This window comes from Chaetura pelagica, unplaced genomic scaffold (genome assembly GCF_000747805.2).
Source record: "Chaetura pelagica isolate M959 unplaced genomic scaffold, ChaPel_1.0 scaffold292, whole genome shotgun sequence".
NCBI lineage: Eukaryota > Metazoa > Chordata > Aves > Apodiformes > Apodidae > Chaetura > Chaetura pelagica.
In genome coordinates, this window is record NW_009952374.1 from 288,638 (window position 1) to 309,845 (window position 21,208).

General features: G+C 49.0%; 1 protein-coding gene across 1 annotated transcript in view; it reads left to right on the plus strand.

Moving 5' to 3' along the window:
- The window catches only part of RHPN1 (rhophilin, Rho GTPase binding protein 1), a 33,928-nt gene extending 14,616 nt beyond the window's left edge, over window positions 1-19,312 (plus strand). Inside the window, exons 3-15 of the mRNA XM_010008142.1 lie at window positions 2,494-2,622; window positions 6,133-6,208; window positions 6,601-6,678; window positions 7,854-7,978; window positions 8,301-8,467; window positions 9,030-9,217; window positions 9,387-9,543; window positions 12,308-12,427; window positions 14,881-15,075; window positions 15,346-15,422; window positions 16,551-16,697; window positions 18,146-18,304; window positions 19,060-19,312. Coding sequence (XP_010006444.1) covers window positions 2,494-2,622; window positions 6,133-6,208; window positions 6,601-6,678; window positions 7,854-7,978; window positions 8,301-8,467; window positions 9,030-9,217; window positions 9,387-9,543; window positions 12,308-12,427; window positions 14,881-15,075; window positions 15,346-15,422; window positions 16,551-16,697; window positions 18,146-18,304; window positions 19,060-19,254 — 1,813 coding nt within the window. The 3' untranslated portion in view covers window positions 19,255-19,312. The remainder of the gene's footprint in view (window positions 1-2,493; window positions 2,623-6,132; window positions 6,209-6,600; window positions 6,679-7,853; window positions 7,979-8,300; window positions 8,468-9,029; window positions 9,218-9,386; window positions 9,544-12,307; window positions 12,428-14,880; window positions 15,076-15,345; window positions 15,423-16,550; window positions 16,698-18,145; window positions 18,305-19,059) is intronic.
- The last annotated feature ends 1,896 nt before the right edge of the window (window positions 19,313-21,208 follow it).

Here is a 21,208-nt window from a genome sequence, read left to right on the forward strand (position 1 = left end):
AAACATGTTTTAATTACTCAGCCAGGGAAATGCACTTGATGAGGCTCTTTTCTTGCTGGGTCAGCAGTTGGAATGTCCTTTTGTGGCAGCTGCTTTTCCTCCCTCCCACAGGTCCACTTTGCAGCTGAGTAATAATGTGGGTTTCTGGGCTTGGTGGTGCTCAGGACTTATTAAACATGGGAAATTTGAGGGGGAGGGGAAGGAAATAATCAAGCTGGTGCCTAAAATGAAAGGCTGAGCTGGGGTGGGGGGGAGGTTATGTTGTCAGTCTGAAGGATATTGCTTAGAAATTATAGGCTTGAGTTGCAGGGCAAAACTTCCTTTGCATCTCTCTAGGCTAATGCTAAATGCAAACAGAAAAAGCTGTGGGTTGCCCAGCCTGGAGCAGATTTTGCAGCTGAACTGGCTGGTTTCTATGCAAACCAAAAAAACCCACCCAATTCAGTGCTTAAAAAAAAATTAAAATAAAATAAAAATCTTCTGAGCTGTTCTGTTCATCATATCAGGTTCCTTTCCTGGAGAGGTTGCCACGAATGGTGTGTTGGAAAAAAAAAATCCCCCTGGTGTTTGCTCAGCAGTGTTCAGAGGGTTTGTTTGCTGTGTAAATAAATGGGCAGAGGTAGTGGAAACCTTTTCCTTTTTTGTTCAAATACTGGGGCTGAGGGAAGCAATTGGGGAGATAAAGGTGGCACCTATAAAGCAATTACTTAAAAAGACATTTAAAAAACCCAAACAATGAAACAACTTTGGTGTTAGCAAAGCAAACAGCTGATACTTCACTGAGGAGGTTGATGGAGACAGAGAGGCTCTGTGTGATCATACAGAGGTTGGTTCTTTGCCCTGCACAGGTAGCACAAAGTGCATGGGGTTTGTTCATGGAAATGATTCAGTGCTCCCCTAAATTACCTCTTTGAGAGGTACTTTGCTCTTAATTGCTGCGTGTGGCACTTGCAGAGTACAAACTGGAGTGCCCAGAAGCAACAACGGGCTTGAAAACATGAACTTGGTGACAAGTCTGGGAAGATCTAACACTTGCCTGCAAAATCCTGCAGAGGAAAATCAGGTTTTGCAGGGTGATAACATCCTTTCTGCTGCAGAGGAAGGGTGAAATACATCAATTCTGGTCAGAAATGTAGCAATGAAGTATCTATGCCCACGTTACTCTGTTGTCACTGAGTTGCAAAGTGGCACAAATTGTGGTCACAAATGTATCAATTAAGTATTGATGAATATGTTGCCCTGATATCACTGAGTTGCAAATTGACACAAATCTGCTGTTGGGAAGAAAACAAATTAAGGAAAGATAAAATTAATGCTGATGCCACGTGGGAGCAACAGGGGGAAACTCTTTAACTCACACTGGAAGAAAATTGTAGCAGTGGCAGCAGCACACCCTGTGTCCTGGAGGTGTTGGGGTGCATGGAGGATTAAAATAGCAATTCCATGCTGATTTATATGGGAAGAGGGTGATTACTGTCTTGATACTGTACAGGGAACTACAGAAATCCTGCAAGATGTTTAAATGGAAGCAGTCATGGAGATCTTGGGACCTGCTGTGGTTTTGCTTTGTTCTAATTTTTTTTTAAAAAAAAGAAGTAAATGCATCAGTCTTGGGAAATCCCAGCAAAGGGGAGTCAGAGGAGGAGACACTAAAGGACTGGCATCTTAAAAGAAAAACAGCATAACTCCTTCTAGTGCCCTGACCTGGCTCAGGGCAAGGCCTCTGAAGGATGCTACCCATAAAAAACACAATTTGAAGGCAGCATGCTCTGCAAAAGCTGAAGGAAAGCTGTCCCCTGAGCAAGCAGAACTCGTTTATGGGTTGTTTTTCCCTTGATCCTGGTGTGATTTAGCACGAGCAGCCAAAGCCCCTTTCAGCTGACACTGCTTGCTGTCAGCTCTGGGTTATCTCCTCCCTTTCCTTCAGAGCAGATAAGAAGGGTGTGATCAGCCTGGGAGCTTGTCATGCTGGGAACAGGCAGCTGAAATCAATCCCTGGTGTTTACATCTCCTGACGTGGAAAGGTGGGCAGGGTCCAGCTCTACTAACGGGTGAGCATGGAGAGCCCCTGCCCTTGCAGGAGGGTTATTTGCACCCAAACAGAAGGTTTTCTTCCTCAACCCCCCCCCAAAAATACTTCTATTTGGTGTGGGAGATCACCTTGTGTGCTTATGGCCCAATCTGAGGCTGCACTGGAGGTGTGAGTGTGGGTGGGCAAGGGGAAGTCTGCTGTGGAGGGGAAATATCAGGGTGCAACACTGCAATGAGTTGTGTTTGGCCTCAACATCCACAACACAGCAGGTTGGATGCTCTGGCTCCCCCTGTCCCCATCATGTACAGAGCAAGAGGTTCTGTGGGAAGGTTTGGATTGATGCACATAATCACACCACTGGATAAGCTCATCTCTATTTATCAGAACAGTCAAGTGTGGATAAATAAAGGCATTAATTAATTAAACAGAGGAGGCTGGATCCACACTGTGTTGTCTTGCAGGGCCACCAGTAACCACAAGGTCAAAGAGACAGTCGCCCTGGAGCTGAGCTATGTGAACTCCAACCTGCAGCTGCTGAAAGAGGAGCTGGAGGAGCTGAACAGCAGTGTGGATGTCTACCAGAATGACAGGTACACCAGGAGGGCAGCTGTAGGGGGGGAAAAGCAGCTTGCTCAATTGGGATTTTATTTTCATTATGATCATAATTTCATTTTTGCTTTTTCTGGAAGCAAGGCAGCCTCTCACCTTATACCTGCTGCTCTGCCTCCCTGCTCTGTGCCTGGCTTGGGCCTCTGGCAGGGACCACAGGGTGGTGGCTGGAGAATAGGAGAGGACATGGACCAGATATGCTGGAAACAGTTTTTCATTCTGGGAACATCCATGTTTCATGAATAGAGCTGCAAGGAGAGCAAACTCAACAGCTTTTTCTAGCAGCTTCTTAGGAGGCATCTGGGGATGGATGGTGTGTTGTCTGGACACTGATGTCCCAAAGCAGGAGGAATAAGGTAGAAACAACCCTTTCAACTTGCATCATCCCCCTCCCCTGAGCATCCCACTAGAGCATGACTTTTTTCCAGAAGATGAAACAGAGTATTTAGCAGAAGAGATTAAAAGCACAACTTCTCAGGTGACCAACCTCCTGTTCTGGCTCTTCCCAGAGCAGATTACTCACCAATTTCTTTTCCCATTGAGGGTATGAAGTTATTTTTCTCTCCTTCTGAGGTTAGACCTTTTAATTGAAATGTTCTTTGACCTTGAAATGCTTACCCAGCCACCTTGTTCTTGACTCACCAGAGCAGTAATCCTAGCATGCTCACCAGCAGCAAACCAACATGCTGGGGCAGCTCAGCAGCACTGTTTCAATGGGTGAGAAAATCAGGAATTCCCTGGGGAGAACAGCCCAGGGATGCTGCAACAACGTGGGAGCTACTGCCATTCCTCCCTGAGATGGATGGAATTTGATGACACCAAGCTGAGTGGTGTGGTTGACATGCCTGAGGGTTGGGGAGCCATTCTGTGAGGCCTGGACAAACTCAAGATGTGGTCCCATGTGAACCTCATAAGGATTTAACAAGGCCAAGTGCAAGGTCCTGCACCTGGGTCAGGGCAGCCCCTGGTATCGATGCAGGCTGGGGGATGAAGGGATGGAGAGCAGCCCTGTGGAGAAGGACTTGGGGACACTGGTGGGTGAAAAGATGGACATGAGCTGGCAATCTGCACTCCTGCCCCAGAAAGTCAACCATGTCCTGGGCTGCATCACCAGCAGGTCAAGGTGAAGGAAGGGAATTCTTCCTCTCTACTCTGCTCTCATGGGACCCCACCTGGAGCATTGTGTCCCCAGTATCAAAAGGACATGGAGGTGTTGAAGAGAGTCCAGAGCAATAAAAATTATCAGAGGGCTGGAGCACCTCTGCTATGAGAAAAAAAAAAAAAAAAAAAAAAAAAAAAAAAAAAAAAAGCTGAGAGTTGGGGTTGTTCAGCCTGGAGAAGACAAAGCTCTGGGGAGAACTTGTGGCCTTTCAGTACTGACAGGGAGCTTATAAGAAAGATGGGAGTGAACTTTTTGGTAGCACCTGTAGTGATAGGACAAGGGCTGATGGTTTTAAACTGAAAGAGGGGAGATTCAGACTAGATCTAAGGAAGAATTTTTTGACAATGATGATGGTGAAACACTGGCCCAGGTTGCCCAGAGAGGTGGGAGATGCCCCAACTTTCAAGGTCACATTGGACAGGGCTCTGAGCAACCTGATCTATTTGAAGATGTCTCTTCTCACTGCATTGAGATTGAGTAGATGACCTTTAAAAGTCTCCTCTGACTCAAACTGTTCTATGATTCTACAATTCTATGTCCATCCATAACCTTTTTTGAGACCCTGCTATGACTAGGGCATCAATGCCTCCATCCTTTATATTAAAGGTAGGACCAAGATGATCCGGGTGCAGGACTGTGTTAGAATCATGGGGTCTCCAATGAGAAGAAAGCCAAGGGGGCCCATGTCTCCACCACCTTTGGGTTTCTGCTGCACTCAGGGAGTCTGTTGCAGTCTCTGAATGTAATCCTGGATGTTGATCCTTCTTCTGTGCTAGAAGTAGGATTGCATGCAACATGAGAGATGTTCTTCCTCCCCAACTTCTTTGCTCCTCCCCAGGTTCTTCCCTATCAGGGATGCTTGGCTTTCCCAACTCACTGCTTGTTTGCCCTGGTTTAAAAAGAAAACAATGTCAGCAAACCCCAAACCCTGCCCAGGCCAACACAAAAGCCCCTTTGTTTACTCAATCATTAGATTCAAACAGAAATCTTGTTAGGAAATGAGCAATAATGGCTTTTCTGCACTAATTATAGCTCTTGAAGCTGTTTATTCAAGTCTGAAGAGATGAAAAAGTGGGTGCAACCTCCCTGCCCTGCTCCCCGGGGTTTTGCAACTTTCTTTGCCTCTTTTTTTTTTTTCTCCTTGGACTAACTAGTGATGTGCTAGGAAGTTAGCAGCAGTTTCTAGAGGTAACAAGGGGAGGCTGTTCTGCCAACCTGGGTGGGCAAGTGTTTGATTCTGTCTCACCCACGTCCCATCTCACTCTATGCCAAATATTCTTGTTGCTTTAAACAAGTACCCCAGGAGGCCAAGTGTATGAGGATGCTGTAACATGCTTCAGTGCTGGGCCTGGGGACACAGAATGGAGTCACAGAAAGCTTGGGATGAGGAAGGACCTTATAGATCATCTAGATCCAGCCTCCCTACATGGACATCCCTGAGGGATAGATGGGTACTGGTTCCCTTTCCCCATCTCTGTAGGATGGTGGGTCCAGCTCTGAGGTTCTTAGCAAGGCTGTAATTTTCTGCATACTCCAGGGTCTGATGCTTTTACAGACCTTCTCTTTACTTATTGTAAGCAGAGAATTGGAACCTGGTCTATTGGAAGGTGTCTCTGCCCACAGCAGGGGGGGTGGAACTAGATTATTTTTAAGCTCCCTTCCAGTCCAAACTGTTCTATGATTCTATGAAAACATAACAGCTCCTAAGTCCCCCAAAAGATGGTCCTTCCCTGGCTGTCATTCTGCAGTGCTTCTTCCTGCTGCACAACTTCCCTGTTTCAGTCCTGAGCACAAACCCCTCCCAGAGCTGTTGTGGTCTTCAACATTTTACAATATGGAATGGACTCTGTGATAAGAGCTATTATTAGACAACTGCTTTCAATAGAGGTAGAAAATTTCAACACCAGGCCCAGTGCTGTGACCTGAGCAAGTCCTTATCAGCACCAAAGCCTAGATTAGCATGTAGCAGTGGGTGCATTTGGGACCCGTGCTTGCATCATGCTCCATTCCCAGGGGCAGGTAATTAAAGCAGCTTCATTACTGGAGTCTATTTGGTTATTCTTATACTTGTTAAAAAGAGAAAAACAGAAGTTGATGGAATAAGGGTGTTGGTTTCAAGTAATTTTCTGTGCACCTCTTCCCTCGTGCTGCCTTTCCTGACATCACATTGGAAAGAACATCCTTCTGCTGTGCAGTCAGATCCTCTTCTGGTTTTACCCTGTAACAGGAGCAGCCCAGGGCAAGGAGCTGCTTCATTTTAGTCCCTAATGTGCAGGGTCTCTCGAAGACTTTTAAACCAACTGCCAAATAGATTGTTGTCTTCTTCTAGTGAGTCCATCAGTGTCCCCATGATCCCTTTGGGCCTGAAGGAGACGAAGGAGCTGGATTTGCTGGCACCACTGAAGGTGAGCACTGGGGTTTTGCACACCTGGTGTGATGCAAGATGACGGAGGGGAGTGACCACTCACTTTGAGGGGTGTTCTAGCACATGGGTGCAGTTGGGTGCTGTAGAGATGCTGTAGCAGATGGAAAATATTTTCTGTTTTGGAACAGCTGCAAAAAAAATAAAGTTATGGGGAGGAGTTTAACTTAAAACATGGGAAGTGGGAGGTGGGGGTCTGGAGATGGTGGAGAGCAAGAGTCAGGCAAGGGAGGAGGTTGTTTTTCCTGGTAGAGGTTTCCTTGTGGGGAGAGCTGACAAGTTGCTTATGCTTAAATGCCCAAAGTCACCCTTTAAATAATGAAAATCTGTTTTGAAGGGTGAGTCAGGGCTTTCGTTTATCTTGTTTCCATCCAGGATTTCATCAGTGACCACTACAGAGAGGAGGGCATCTTGTTTGAAAAAGAAATCAAAGAGTTCATGGAGTTACGGCAGGTCAGTGTCCCTCAAGTTGAATAGTCTTACTTTGGCTTGTTCAGAAACACTTGTTGGAGGTGCCACACTTTGCTCCAGGTGTTCTCTCATCCTCTCTCCAAGCTGCACCCTTATCCTTGTGTCTCAGGGTGTGGGATTCTCACGTTAGAGCACCTTGGCTTTGGTCCATTAGGTTATAAAATATTACAGACTGTTCAGTAATTGTTTTCTTTCCCTGTCCTTTAATGTCTTGCTAACCTAGAACTGAACAGCAATCAAAGTTATAATGCAATCTATTACTTCTTGGTGAATATTAGTTCACCCCTGGCAAGGCTCAATCACTTCTCTCTCTCCAGCCAGCACTTGGAGAAGAGGAAATCTAAAGCAATCCAGTAAAGGTGAATTTTCTCCTCTCCTACCAAGTGGCTCTCACAAGTAACTTCAGGTTTTGCCTTGCTGTGAAACTTTGATCTGGGAGAGCAGGAAAAATGAGGTTTGCTCAAGGCCTTGTGAAGGGCCTGATGCTGCTCTTCAGGCTGTGGGAGAGGAGCCTTGAAAAGCCAGAAGATAGAAGTCAGGACACTTATGACTGTCCTCCTGGTCCAAGTTAAAATCTCAAGGACTTTTTTATTAAGAGCAAAAAATCCTATTTCTCCCTTAAGATCAGACTTCTCATTAGCTTCTCTTTTTAAAAAAGTAATAATCCCAGCTTGGTTGAGATGAGCACTGCCTCCAGCACAGGTCCCAGGCTGCTGGCTCTGGATTTGGGTGCCCCAGCACCAAATTGGTGCCTCCTTGACCTTTCCTGAGGCTCAACTTCTATGGGAGCTCTTCCTCTTGTCCACTGTTGATCTAATTCTATGTATTATATTAATCTGATCAAGAGGTGAAGGTGAAGGGGTTTTTTTTCCCCTTGGGCTGGCCAGTATGTGCAGCTTTGTAAATCCAGCATTTCCTTCCCATTTTTCCTGCACCAAACATCAAGCTTTACTGATTTTCAGTGGATAAAGCAAAGGACTTACAAAGGGGAACCCACCCTCTTACAACACTATTGTTTGTTTCATAAATCCAGATCAGCGCTTCCCCTCGTCCTCCAGTCTGAGAAACCGATTGTGAGAGCCAGCTTTGTAAATCCAGCATTTCCTTCCCATTTTTCCTCTCTTCCCACCCACGTGTCTCCCCTCCCACCCCTGCAGGCAATGCGCACCCCCAGCCGGAACGAAGCTGGGATTGAGCTCTTGATGGAATATTACAACCAGCTCTACTTCTTTGACAGCCGTTTCTTCCCTCCAACCAAAAGCCTGGGTGTCTTCTTCCACTGGTTTGTTTTTCCCCATCCCACCTGGGGCACCACGAGTGGGTAGAGAGCTGGGACCAAGCCTGTAACCGTGGGATGGCTGCCTTGGCAGCAAAGCTGGAGCCAGCAGATGTTGGGTTTTTCCCCCAGAGAGTTGGGTTTTCCTCTTGCTCTGAGCTTTCTGTTCCCCTGGGTGGAGAATCAGGGAGGGGAAAAGATGTCCCCATGGGGATGAGCTTTGAGAATGGTGGCTGCAAGCCCACACAGAGGGCTGAAAACCCTCCGGGCTTCTTCTGCACTCACGGCCACCCAGTGATGGGCAGCAGATGACTCTTCCCTTCCCCAGGTATGACTCCCTGACAGGGGTCCCATCCCACCAGAGAGCTCTGGCCTTCGAGAAGGGCAGTGTGCTCTTCAACATCGGAGCCCTGCACACCCAGATCGGAGCGCGGCAGGACCGCGCCGCCCTCCCGGGGCTCAACCAGGCCATCGATGCCTTCCAGAAGGCAGCTGGTACGTGGGTTTCCCTCCTTCCTTGGCTCTCCAGGAGCACGTAGGTGGCATTTCCACAGGGTGGGGTTAATCCTCATGACTGCAAGAAGGGGAGGGAACAGTCATGTGAAGAGGGATGGGGACAGGGTATCTCCAAGGGATGACAAACCAAAGGCAAGATGGCACCAGGCTGCTTCTATGGGTTACAAAGAGCAGCTGGGATGACCCAACAGCAACCCAAAGGGCTCTATCTTGCCATACAACATTTGGATTGTCCCAGCTGGGAAGAAAAGGGATACTGATCCATTTGTGAGCAGCTGGGGCAAGAAGGGACCTTGGCACTATGATCACACAGGGCTTTGGAGAAGAAAGCTGTGGACACAAGGATGGTTTAGGTGGCAAGGGAGACACCCCTGGGGCTTTTTCCCTGGGATATCATCACTGGTTATGATGAGATACCTGAAGTGTGAGCTGAGTTAGAGGCTCTTCTGCTGCACTGCTGGTGGGGATACCTTCATGCTCCAAAAGCCTGACCCTCCTGCTTGCAAGCCTGGCTGTTACCAGGAGCTTCTCCCTTGTACAGGTGCTTTTAACTACTTGAAGGAAAACTTCTCCAATGCTCCCAGCCTGGATATGAGTGCTGCCTCCTTGAACATGCTGGTGAGGCTGATGGTTGCCCAGGTCCAGGAGTGTGTCTTTGAGAAGATGACCTTCCTACGTGCCCAGCATGACTTCCTCACCCGGCTGCAGCTCGCCCAGGAGGCAGCAAGGGTGAGTGCCTTGGGGAACTAAACTACTTGGTGGGACTGTCACCACTGGGGAAGCTCTTTCTGCTGTCAGCAGAACACCCCAGGAGAGGACAGCCTGTTATCTTTGTCTCTTCATGGATGTCCTACATCTCAACCCACAGCTCAGCAGCTTATCTCTTGACACCCTGCAGGTGGAAGATGTCTACTCACTGGTGCACCAGACAATGACCCAGGCCCACGTGAAGGACTACGTTCCCTTCTCTTGGACCACCATGGTCCATGTCAAGTCGGAGCATTTCAAAGCCCTTTCCCACTACTTTGCTGCCATTGCTCTCTGTGACTGCCCTGGTGAGTGTGACAGCTCAGGGACATCTGCCTGCTCAGCCAAGTGCTGGCTCCATGTGGTGGCCTGATGTTTGGGAGGGACTGCAGAAATAAAGAGGTGAAGGGAGAAGTGCACAGGGTAGGCAGAGACAAAATCTAAACCTTTTGGGGTGCTCTGAAGTGTTGATCTTGCTCATTGACTCAATTCATGCACAGAGCAGATTTTCCCCATATTTCTGGTTTACACAATACTTGTGAAGTCCTTCCAAGAAGATGTGCAAAAAGGTGCTGTAGGGGTGTCACCTGCTGTCCCCTTTGGGACTGGGTGAGTAAATAGGGGGTCAGTTGCCTGCTGACCACACATGTGCTGGTGTCCTTGACTTGGCATTCTCCAGAGGGACCTGGTCCATGTGGTGAGCCAGCTGGGAACTTCAAGAAATAAAAATAAAACCAAAACCACTCAGGATATCCCTTGACAAACTGGTCTGGGCTACTCCAGTTTAATACCAGCCTCATGGTGGGCTGTCCTGGACATGCCAGAGTGGTGGGTTGCAAGCAGGAAGGTCCAAGTGGCTGTGCTGGAGCTGAGGTGACGTGGCTCTGTGGAGGCAGCTGGAGTGTGGAAGTGGGATGTGACCCATGATCTCCATCTGCTCCATCACTGACACCCATGCAAGCAATTTTGGGTCAAGCAGAGGGTCTGGGGGTGGGCAGCCAATGCATGCTGTGACCTGAGATGTTGACCCATTACTTGGTAGGGTGGATGAGAACAGGCTGGGGGACTTTTTGGAGGATGGCTGCCAAACATGCCGGGGACAACGATGGCTGCCAGACTGTCCTAGCATCCTCCCCCACTCCAGAGCCTGCCTAAAATCCTGCTGCAGGGCTTGTGCTGTGTGGGTGTTGAAGAAGCAGGATTGAGCAAGGAGAGCTCCTGGGATAGAGAGTGGGGTTGTGTGGGGCTGGAGAAGCTTGAAGAAAGAAATGGCCGTGGATGGTGACAGGGATGGGTTTCCATGGGGTTCCAGGGACACAGCAAAACTCTCCCCTAAGATTTTGAGTCCGTTTGTCTGTTCTGGTAACCTGAAGTGCTGGAAGAAACACACACCTGCAGGAGATCCCTAATTTAGGGGGTTGGTTTTGTTTTTTTCCACTAGAGCAGACTGTTGAGATCTTACGTGTCCACTTGCTGCCTCTCCAAGTGCTCCATGACCCCCTTGTTCAGAATAACAAACCCTTTGCTTCTGTAGCCAGTTGCCAATAAACTCCTTATGTTGGAGCTCCATTTCCTGGGAATGCTGGCATGGAGAGGGGCTGGCACAGGGGCCTGTAAGAACGATGGGGACAAACTTTTTAGCAGGGTCTGCAGTAATAGGACAAGGGCTGATGGTTTTTAACTGAGAGAAGGGAGATTCAGATTAGATCTTAGGAAGAAATTTGTTACAAGAGTGGTGAGACACTGGCCCAGGTTGCACAGACAAGTTGTAGATGCCCCATTCCTAGAATTCAAGGTCAGGTTGGACAGGCCTCTGAGCAACCTGATCTAGTTGAGGATGTCCTTGTTCACTGTAGAGGGGGTTGGACTAGATGACCTTTAAAGGCTCCTTCCAAACTGAACCATTCCATGGGGAGAGCCAGCCTTGAAGCTGCTGGTTCCCAGCCCACTGGATGTAAATGCCACGGTGCTCACTAGGCTTTGAGATCTTCTATTTGTACCAGAAAGTCCACAAAGCTCTTTGGAACCCTCTAGGTTTCTTTTTAATGCACTCTGGGCCCAGGGAAGGAGGCTGCCATGCAATCCTGGGCTCCCTGTGAGCTAAAAGGGATTTGAAACAGCTTTGGATGGAGATGAGAGCCTGGTGTGGTGCTTGGAGCACCTGTGTAAACTGTGTCCATCTCAGTTTCTTCATTGAATCATAGAATCATTTTGGTGAAAAATATCTTTAAGATCAAGTCCAGCAATTAACCCAGCACTGCCAGGTCCACCACTAAACCATGTCCCTCAGCACCACATCTACAAGGCTTTTATGTACCTCCAGGGATGAGGACTTCACCACTTCCCTGAGCAGCCTATTTCAGTGCCTGACAAGCCTTTCAGCTAAAAAATTCTTCCTAATATCCAATGTAAGCCTCTTGTGGTACAACTTGAGGCCATTTCCCCTCATCTTCTTGCTTGTTGCTTGCAAGAAGACACAAACCCTCACCTTGCTCCAACCTCCTTCCAGGGAGCTGTAGAGAGAGAGAAGGTCTCCCCTCAGCCTCCTTTGCTCCAGACTAAACAACCCCACTTCCCTCAGCTGCTCCTCATAAGATTTGTGCTCTAGACCCTTCACCAGCTTCGTTGTCCTTCCTTGGATCCCCTTGAAGGACATCCTTGGTTGCACCACAAGCTCTTTACCCATGCAGGGTTCCCAGGCATGGCAAGGAGGGCTCAGTTCCCAAATTACAATGAAACCTGCCCTGCTCTTGTGGTTTAGTTATTGTCTGACTTGGCTCTGTGTCACTAACCTCCAGAGAAGAAACCCAGGGCTCTTTATTTCCAATCCTACTTCCAAACCAGTGGGAAGGTGGGAAAAGAGCTGGATACTCATGCACGTGGCTTCAAAGCCTGGTGCAGCCTTGAATGGGATAACTCATCCCTCTTCCTGTCACTGATGTCTTGGTCATTGCAGGCTGTGGTTGGGTGAGAGGAAGTTGTTACTGATTGCCTTGTCCTCATGACCCTGGGGGGTCCAAGTGGCCAAGCAGCACCATTTTAAGCCCATCCCCACCCATTTGTTTCACACAGCGGCATCTGATGCAGAACTGCCAGAGCATGAGAAGGCTTTTATCCAGTTCCATGTCACCATGCCAGAGGGACCATCACTCCGTGTCCTGCTGCAGGATCCTGAGGAGAGGAGGAAGCTGGGTAAGCACATTCGTTGGGGCAAAGCCCTTTCATCAGAGAAGACAGTGATAGGACAAGGGGGAATGGTTTTAAACTGAGAGAGGGGAGATTCAGGTTAGATATTAGGAAGAAATTCTTCACTCTAAGGGTGGTGAGGAACTGGGATGGGTTGCCCAGGGAGATTGTTGATGCCCTATCCCTGGAGGTTTTTAAGACCAGGTTGGATGATCTAGTGGTGGGTTCCCTGCTCATGGCAGAGGGGTTGGAACTTAATGATCTTTAAGGTCCCTTCCAACCTTCATGGTTCTATGATTGTATAATTCTTGTAATGAAACCCCAATGTACAGACAGTGAACCCCATCATGACCCTACTCATGTTGGCATGGTCTCCACAAAGGTGTGTGATGAGCTGTTGAGGGATCTCTCCATGCAAAGACATAATTTTTTGGCCTTTATTTGGAAAAAGCCTCTCTTGGAAAGGCAGAAAAGCACCACAGTTTCCTGTGAGGGTGTTGAGGATCAAGTCACAGTTCTTGCACCAACTTGTCTAGCTGAGTTTGACCATAAATCCTTGGGCACCAAGATGTCCTGAGCTAGATAATGTCACCCAATACAGCGCAGAGAGACCTACAGGGACGTGGAGATCCTGGAAGCTCCTTGGCTTGGGCTTGAAGCTGACTTGGCTTGATAACAAGAAGACATAACAGATGCTAGGGGGTGGTTTTTTTAGCTGCATCGAGAGGCTTGGGAGGCAAGAACTTCCTCCCATGCAGATTTTCACCTCCAGGGGGAAAACAGAGTGTTGCTTATTCAGCTGCAGTCATCTCTTGGCAACCCCTCCCCGATGATGCTGCAACAAGATCAAGCTCAGCACCTTGATTTTGGGGTGTCTCCTGTTTGCCTCCCCCACGAGCTGCCTCTTGGTGCTCTTTCCCCTCATTGCCCACGTGTGAGAGCTAACAGGTCTTACCAGGAAAGTGCCTGTTACATCATCAACTCCAGCAAAGTCCTTCCAGATTTCACTGCTGAGGGTGGCAAGTGGAGGACCTGCATGGGGAGACTCTTTAAATGGACCCCAAATGTTATGGTAACATCACCCCAACACCATCAGGTGCTGCCATCTGGTTTCCTGATATGCATCTGCCCAGCTTCCAGTTCTGCTGGCTCTTCTAGGGGGAATGGGCTCAGTCCAACATGTACTGGTGAAAAATGAATGTGCAGATTCCAGGCTCAGCTCTGGGGTTGGTTTATAGGAAGGGAAGAAACTTGCAGAATTAAAGCTATCTCCTGAAAAGATATTTTTTCCCCTTCATTTTTTTTCCTAGTCTTGTGAAGTTCTGCTTTATGAGACATGATATATTCCATCACCTGCAGTAGAGTGGAGCCAAAATCTTGCACAACATCCATACCCAGCCTCTATTCCTCATAATCTCCTGGAAATAGCAGGAGTTGTTGACAGTTATTGAAGCCAAGTTGCTTTCTTGCAGTGGGTGCTTTAATAAAATACAGTTGATGTATTCGACACAATGATTTTGGAGAGTTTCTTCCTCTCTGTTTTCCATCCAGCCTCAAAATATTCCCCAGATTTTGACTTCTCCCAGGGAAAAGCAGAGGTCTCCAGGCCTCTGGCTGTGGTCCTCGTGAGTCTGGAGCACAAGCCGATCATCTCCCTGGGTTATGTTGCCACCGTGTGTCCTAAAACTGCAAATGCTACAGGCACACGTGTTCCTATGATACATGAATATATATATATATATCTTTTTTTGGTAGTTTAGCATTGGATACGGGTATCCTGGTTGCAGCCTCTTGCGAGAAGGATGTTTGCGTCAATATTCGTGGGTCATCACAATTTCATCTCTTCTGGATATTTTTCAGCCACTCTTTTCTCAAGAGAGTGGAAACACACTGAAGGCAAGTTGAGAGGAGCAAAGCAAGAGCAGATGCTGAAGAGGGTGGAAGGCAGGACCTGTAGGGCAAGGAGAAGTCTTTGCTTAGCCTAGAAAAGAGGGAGATGTGTTACGTCTTTCCGAAGCTAAAAGGCTGTCACCGGGAGAACGGGGCTTGGTTGTCCTTCATGTCCCACCCCAGGGGATGCAAGGCAATGGAGAGAAGTTAATTTGCAGAGAAGATTGAGGTTAAGCATTAGGAGGGACTTCGGGGGCGGCGCAACGTGGTGGCAGCTCCTTCACCGGTGGTTTTTGGGAACATCTGCCAGCTCTGCTGCCGGCGCCGGGGGAGTGAAGTAGGTCACCCTTCAAGGTCCCTTCCCAGCCCTACATCGAGGGCTGGAGCTGACAGCTGGGACCTACTCCATTTAGAGCACGTTGAATGCCTGGCAGACTGCAAATGTGACTGGGCTGTCCCTGACTCACGTTGGGTGATACAGCCCTGGGAGCTGCTGTCGTCTGTGGGCAGAGACGGGAACGGTGACGGGGCTGCTCTGCTCAGGTTGCCATTTCTCCTCTCCCTTGCAGGCAAAGCTCATCTGAAGAAAGCCATCATGAAGCACGAGGAGGCCATGAGGATCCACGGCTTGTGCAAGATCCTACGGAAGATGGACATCCTCCAGGAGGTCCTCTCCTTTGCCCACAAATGCTCGCTGAGCAAGTACTCGGAAATCGACCATGAGGAAGATTTCTTTGAAACGGGTGATGCCCCCGACATCCACCGTAAGTGGGGTTCTTGGGCATGCAGCTGGAGAGGGGATTTGTGGCAGGTTGCCTGGGGTGGGCAGGCTCCAGGGTGAGCTTGTGGCATGTTGCTGTGAGCAAGAGTTCCTGACACGGTGGTGGAAAATCTTGGGTGGGAGTGGGGGGTCCATGCTGCCTGAGCTGCTCTTATGGGTCACACCATCTCTCCTCGGGGAGCAAGATGTAGTGGCAGCAGCTGCTGCAGCTACCTGACCCCAGCATATGTGCTTTTTCTCTTCCTACCACTAGCCAAAACACACCAGAAACCAGAGATAAAATCCCCCAACTTCTCTCAGGTGAAGGTGACTGACCTCTTCCACAGGCTGGTACGTAAAGGATGGAGGTTGCCCCAAGGGAGCAGACATCTCCTCCTCCTCCCCTGCATGCTCTGCTTGCCTGGTTTCCTTCTTCCCTGCAACCACTTCTCCCTCTCCTGGTGCAGTTGCTGTGGTGGCTTTCCAAGGAGGATGAGCTGCCTCCTTGCAGGCAGGGACCCATGCTTGAGGAAGGGTGGGAGGACACAGATCTGTCTCTGCAAGACAAAAATGGCTTGTAAAGCTCATCTGATGCATGGGGGTGTGGGCACAGGTGTTTTAGGTGGACTTTACCTGAGAAGGACCCCCTACAGGAAGCTTTTGTGGGGAGCAGAGCAGAATGGTACCAGCTGGGAGGCACTAGAAAAATCCCACCAGGCCTTTATTCTTATCCTCTTTGGACTTGCAGGGTTTTGGGGAACAGGGCTGAGCCTTGGGGATGCTGTGAGACCTGGCTGTGCTGTCCTTGTCCCTCGGGCACCTCAAGGAGTAGTTTCTGCTTTTGAACAGATAGAGACAGTTCTGCTCCTGTGGGAAAAAGAAAGTAGGAAAAAAAAAATTTAAAAAAGTTAAAAAAAAGCAAAATGGGGAAGATGTGGGGGAAATCTGATCCTGAAGAGGTGACCTGTCTAGGTTACACTACCTTGTAACCTGCTGCTGGACCACCCTTAAAGGAGGGAATTAAGGGGCCAGCTCTGACCACCAGAGCTTTCTGCTTCATTTGTTCTGGGATATCAGTGTCTAAACTGGTGCCAGCTTGATGAGCATGCCCAGCCCTCCTCCTCCTGCCTTGCAGGAGTAGGGCAGTGCTGGGAGGTTGTCCAGACCTGATCTCTGAGCAGAGGGTTGGACCAAAGACCTTCTGAGGTCCTTCCAACCTGCACAGACTCTGCTACTGCTCACAAACCCAACATCTGACGTGGACTTTTAAGCACCTCCAGCTTTACAGTGCACAGATCTCCATGCAGGCAGGCAGGGGGAAAACTCTGGGCAGGCTCAAAATCCCATCCTTAAATAAATGCAGAAGACAGATTCCTCGCTCTGCCTCCTCCTCATCAGTGGGTGTTTTGCAAGGCACCACATCTTCATGAAGTTGTTCTTGTACCTAAAGGTGTTTCCCATGTTTCTACCTTACCCCAGGGGCCCCTCTCAGTTTTCTCAGCTAAAAACAAGTGGTACCCAGCACGGAGAGTCCACCTGATGAGAGGAGAGAACGGGTTTGGGTTCACGCTGCGAGGAGACTCCCCTGTCCTCATTGCTGGTGTCATCCCGGGGGGCTGTGCTGCTGTGAGTACCCCAGGCTCTCTCTGGCCCCGTGGGGATGGTTGGAAGTGGGGTGTCAGGGGTTAACTCCAGGGGTGCTGGGTGGTTTTGAACCAGTTGTATGACTTAATAACTTCATTGATGTGCACAGGTGGAGACTCACACCTGGTGGATCTGAAGCTGGGGCTTGCCTCTCTGGCCCCGTGGGGATGGTTGAAGTGGGGTGTCAGGGGTTGACTCCAGGGATGCTGGGTGGTTTAGAACCAGTTGTAGGACTTAGTTAACTTCATTGGTGTGCTCAGGTGGAGGCTCACACCTGGTGGATCTGAAGCTGGGGCTTGCAGATGGGTGGCATGAAAGAACTGGGATGTTTTAGGAGACAGCTGAGGGAAAAATATGGAGGTTTGGCTTCAGTTTTTAGCTGCTGGCAGCATCTCCTTGGCAAGCAGCCAGCTCCCTTCTCCCCCATTTTGGGATGTGATGGTGGATAGAACAAGATGGCAAGGCTGAAGCACGTGTTATCTCAGTGGAAACTCATTGTATAGTCTTCCTGATGTAAAGGGCACCTCTGTTTTCCAGCAGAAGCTTGTTGAAGCATCCTGGTGGGATTCCTGAAAGGTCTCCCCCCTCCCTCAGCACTGCTCAGCATCAACCCTGCCATCCAGAGCCCAGCATTTCTTGAACAACATACTCCTTAGCAGCAGGATCACAGCCCTTTTTGGGAGACTGAAATCCTCTTAAGGACCACGTATGGCCCATATCTGGACCACAATTGTGTCCCCTGGGCTACTAACATTCCTGGCACTTAGCTGGGGTGGGATTGGTCTCCTGATAGACATAAAAATGTGGGTGTTCCTAAGTGAGCACGTTTCTAAAGCTCCATTGGAACTGGTTGGACATGTCCTGGCTGGGTTCCTCCCAGCTCTGGTGCTGTCCCCATGGGGCCAAGCTGGCACGTGCTTTCCTTCAACCATATCATGAGCCTTGTTGGTGCCTTGAGGAATGAAGGACACGTGTAGGACCTTGCTGACCCTGCTTCATTTTCTCAAGGACCAAGGCTTGCAGGCAACAATTTCATTATTTGTTGGGTTTTTTTTTCTGGAGACCTTCGGCATTGAACCTTTATCAAAGAGTCAGAGCTGGATGCACTTTTTGCAAGGCTGCAAAAAGTCACAGGGTTGGGAGTTTGCAGCCTGCTGGATGTGAAGTGTGGCCATTGCCAACAGCTCCAAAAGAGATTATTAGTCTGTAGAGCACCTCACTTTTGTGTGCACCCTGCAAAGCAGGAGTAAAATCTTTAGGATGATGAAGGCACCAGCTATTTTGTTCTGTAGGTAGAGGGTGGACCCCCACTGTCCCTGTGGCCCATATCTCTGCAGGATTGGGACCTAAGGGGTGAGGTGGACACTGAGCAGGCCTGGTGCAGCAGCATCCATGAGCTCAAACATGTGCATCTTCTCTCTTACCCACAGGAAGCTGGGCTGAAGGAGGGAGACTACATCATCTCAGTGAACGGCAAGGACTGCAAGTGGTCCAAGCATGCTGAGGTGGTGCAGCTGCTGAAGAGCACTGGGGAGGAGGGGGTGGAAATCACTGTGATAACCCTGCAGGCCTTGGAGGGACAGAAAACTGTAAGTCACCAAGTCTAACCATTATCCCAGCACTCCCAAGCCCACCACTACTCCGTGTCCCTCAGCACCACATCTACACAGCTTTTAAATCCCTCTAGGGATGGTGACTCCACCACTGTCCTGGGCAGCCTGTGCCAGGGCCTGACAACCCTTTCAGTGAGCATTTTTTTTTTTTCCTAATATCCACTCTAAACCTCCTCTGGCACAATTTCAAGCCATTTTGCTTTGTTCTATCCTTTCTAACCCGTGAGAAGAGACCGACCACCTCGTGGCTCCAACCTCCTTCCAGGGAGCTGTAGAGAGAGAGAAGGTCTCCCCTCAGCCTCCTTTGCTCCAGACTAAACAACCCCATTTCCCTCAGCTGCTTCTCATAAGACTTGTGCTCCAGACCCTTCCCCAGCTTTGTTGCCCTTCTCTGGACCCACTCCAGCCCCTCAATGTCTTTCTCATCCTGATGGGTCTGAGCTGAAGACAGGATTCCAGGTGCATCCTCACCAGTGCACAGGGTGGCTGCCCTGCTCCTGCTGGCCACACTGTGGCTGATACAAGCCACGATGCTGTTGCCATTCTTGGCCACGAGGGCACGCTGCTGGATCATATTCAGCTGCTGTTTATCAACACTCCCCTGGGTTTCTTTTCGGCCAGGGAAGTGTCTTGTTCCCAGGTTGGAAGTGCAGGGCTGAAGCTGGGCATCATGTTTGGAGTTCAGACACTGCCCTCCCTTCACGCTCACCTCTGCTCCCCTTCCCAAACAGGTGGACAAGAAGGCAGCAGTGATGTCTGTGGGCAGTGGGCTGCTGAAGAGCAACAAGGAGAACAGCAGGAAGAGCCTGATGAACAGCAAGAGTGCCAGCACACTGCTGGTCTGGAGCAAGAAGAGCAAGAGGAGCAAGAAGAGCACCTACGGCTTCCCCTTCACCGCGGTGGGAGACAACGAGGCCATGTACTGAAGTGGTCACCAGGCCAGGTTGTGTCCCACGAGCTCTGGGGCTGGCTGCCCGTGGAGCCTTGCAAGCAGCAGTGGCCTGTCCAGCTTGTGCTGATGTTGGTGCTGCAAGGACCCCCCTGCCCCAGGGATGTGCTGCTGGTTGGATCCTCTCTGAAGAGGCAAACGATGCACGGCGCCAGGCTCCTCCACCTCCCAGCTTCTGGGTGAAATGATCCTCAGCTAAACCATGTGGGGAAACACTGATTTCTTCTTGATTTTTAAATATTTTTATTTTTTTTTTTTTGCTCTTAAGGGGGTGGGGGGAGCTGTGCTTGAGTATAAAGTAGGGACTGGTTTGTGTCTTCTGTTCAGTGTGAGGAGCAGCCGAGCAAGCCCCAGCCATTAAAGCAAAAGCTGTAACCTTCTCTAGTGTCTCCTAGGCTTTCTCTGTAAGGCAGAAGATGGCACTGCCACTCTCCAAGAGCTGCTGGCAGATCCAAAGCATTCAGCAGCTCCAGCTGGAAGTCACCTTCATCTCCCCTTTGTTGGGAGAGGGGATGACATGGGCATTGATGACTCATGGTGACCCCATCATGAGGTCTAGCACAGGCAGCACTGGGCACCAGTTTGGTACCAGTGAGGGATGTCCAAGTGAAATGGCTTGAAGTTAGGATGGGTTTGACTATTTTTTTAGTGCTTTTTGGTTTGTTTGGGGTTTTTTTAATAGACACCCAGCAAATACAGCCCAGCTGCACAGCCTGCTTCTTGGGAAGAAAAGGGAAAGACTTAAAGTGCATTTGTTGTCTTGCTTTTTTAATCAGTAAAGGTGGATTGCCCTAAATATGTGAGTAGATTAATAGCTAAGAGCCTTGGGTTGTTTTTTTTTTCCTTGGTATGAGATTAAAATTCCAAGAAGATAGCTCCTCCAGATTATTAAACTATTAAATTTGTGCTGGTATTGGATCTTGCACACGTTGCTAATACCCTAACACTGTGCTGTCAGCATTCACACCAGAACTGGGCTGATGGATACATACATCTTGGTAATTGTACTGGAAATGCTGGGAGACTCCGAATGAGCGCTTAGATATATTGGCAAAATTTTCTCAATCCCATTTCTGCCTCGTGCATTATTTTTCTGAAGGCTAAAGAGCTGTCTGGTCTTCAGTGCTTGGATGATCTTGGTAGGTATAAAATACCCTTCAGAGATGCAATTGTATTTTTGTACTTTTGAAGTCGTGACAGATTTGTAGTTGAAGGAAACAAACGCGCGCTGGCCGCGGGATGTCAGCACGAGAGCATCCCCTCTGGGTTCTACCATGACTTCTTGGCTTAATGCCCACGTGCCAAGTTTTCAGCCTCTTTTTTAATTTTTTTTTTTATTTAAGGAGAACTAAAGGAAGGCTTCTAACTCTTGTCTTATTGACCAAGAGGCCTCTCTATAGACCGAGACATCATCAGACCGGATTACAAATCCGGCTGCCACCACAAGACCATCTGGTGGAGATTTTCTGTGTAATCTTGCCACCTGCTTGGCACAGGAGTGGTGAGGATGGGGGTAGGTTCACAGAAAACACCATCTTCTTGTTCAAACATCCCAGCAACATCTTTCCCCAATCTTAAATGTGTTGCTGACATGGATGTCCCTGAGCTGGAGCTGTGTCCATTTAGAAGAAGCGTGCACAAGTGGAGACCCTGCGCGTCGCGTTGCCACCAGCATCACCCAACCCCTCTGCTGGCCTTGGCAGAGATGTTTTGTTTTGTGTGAGTTGGAGAATTTCCCTAACACCAGTGGTTTGGGTTTGGTTTGGTTTTGTATGTGGACTCTCACCTTTTATGGATTAAAAAGCACTGATTCAAAACCACTTCCTAGTGCATCTCTGTTGCGAGTTACGAGTGGGACTGGGTGCACCAGCCATGACAGGGAACAAGCCCTGGCTGGACTTCTGAATGGATCAATTTTAGGTCACTTTTAC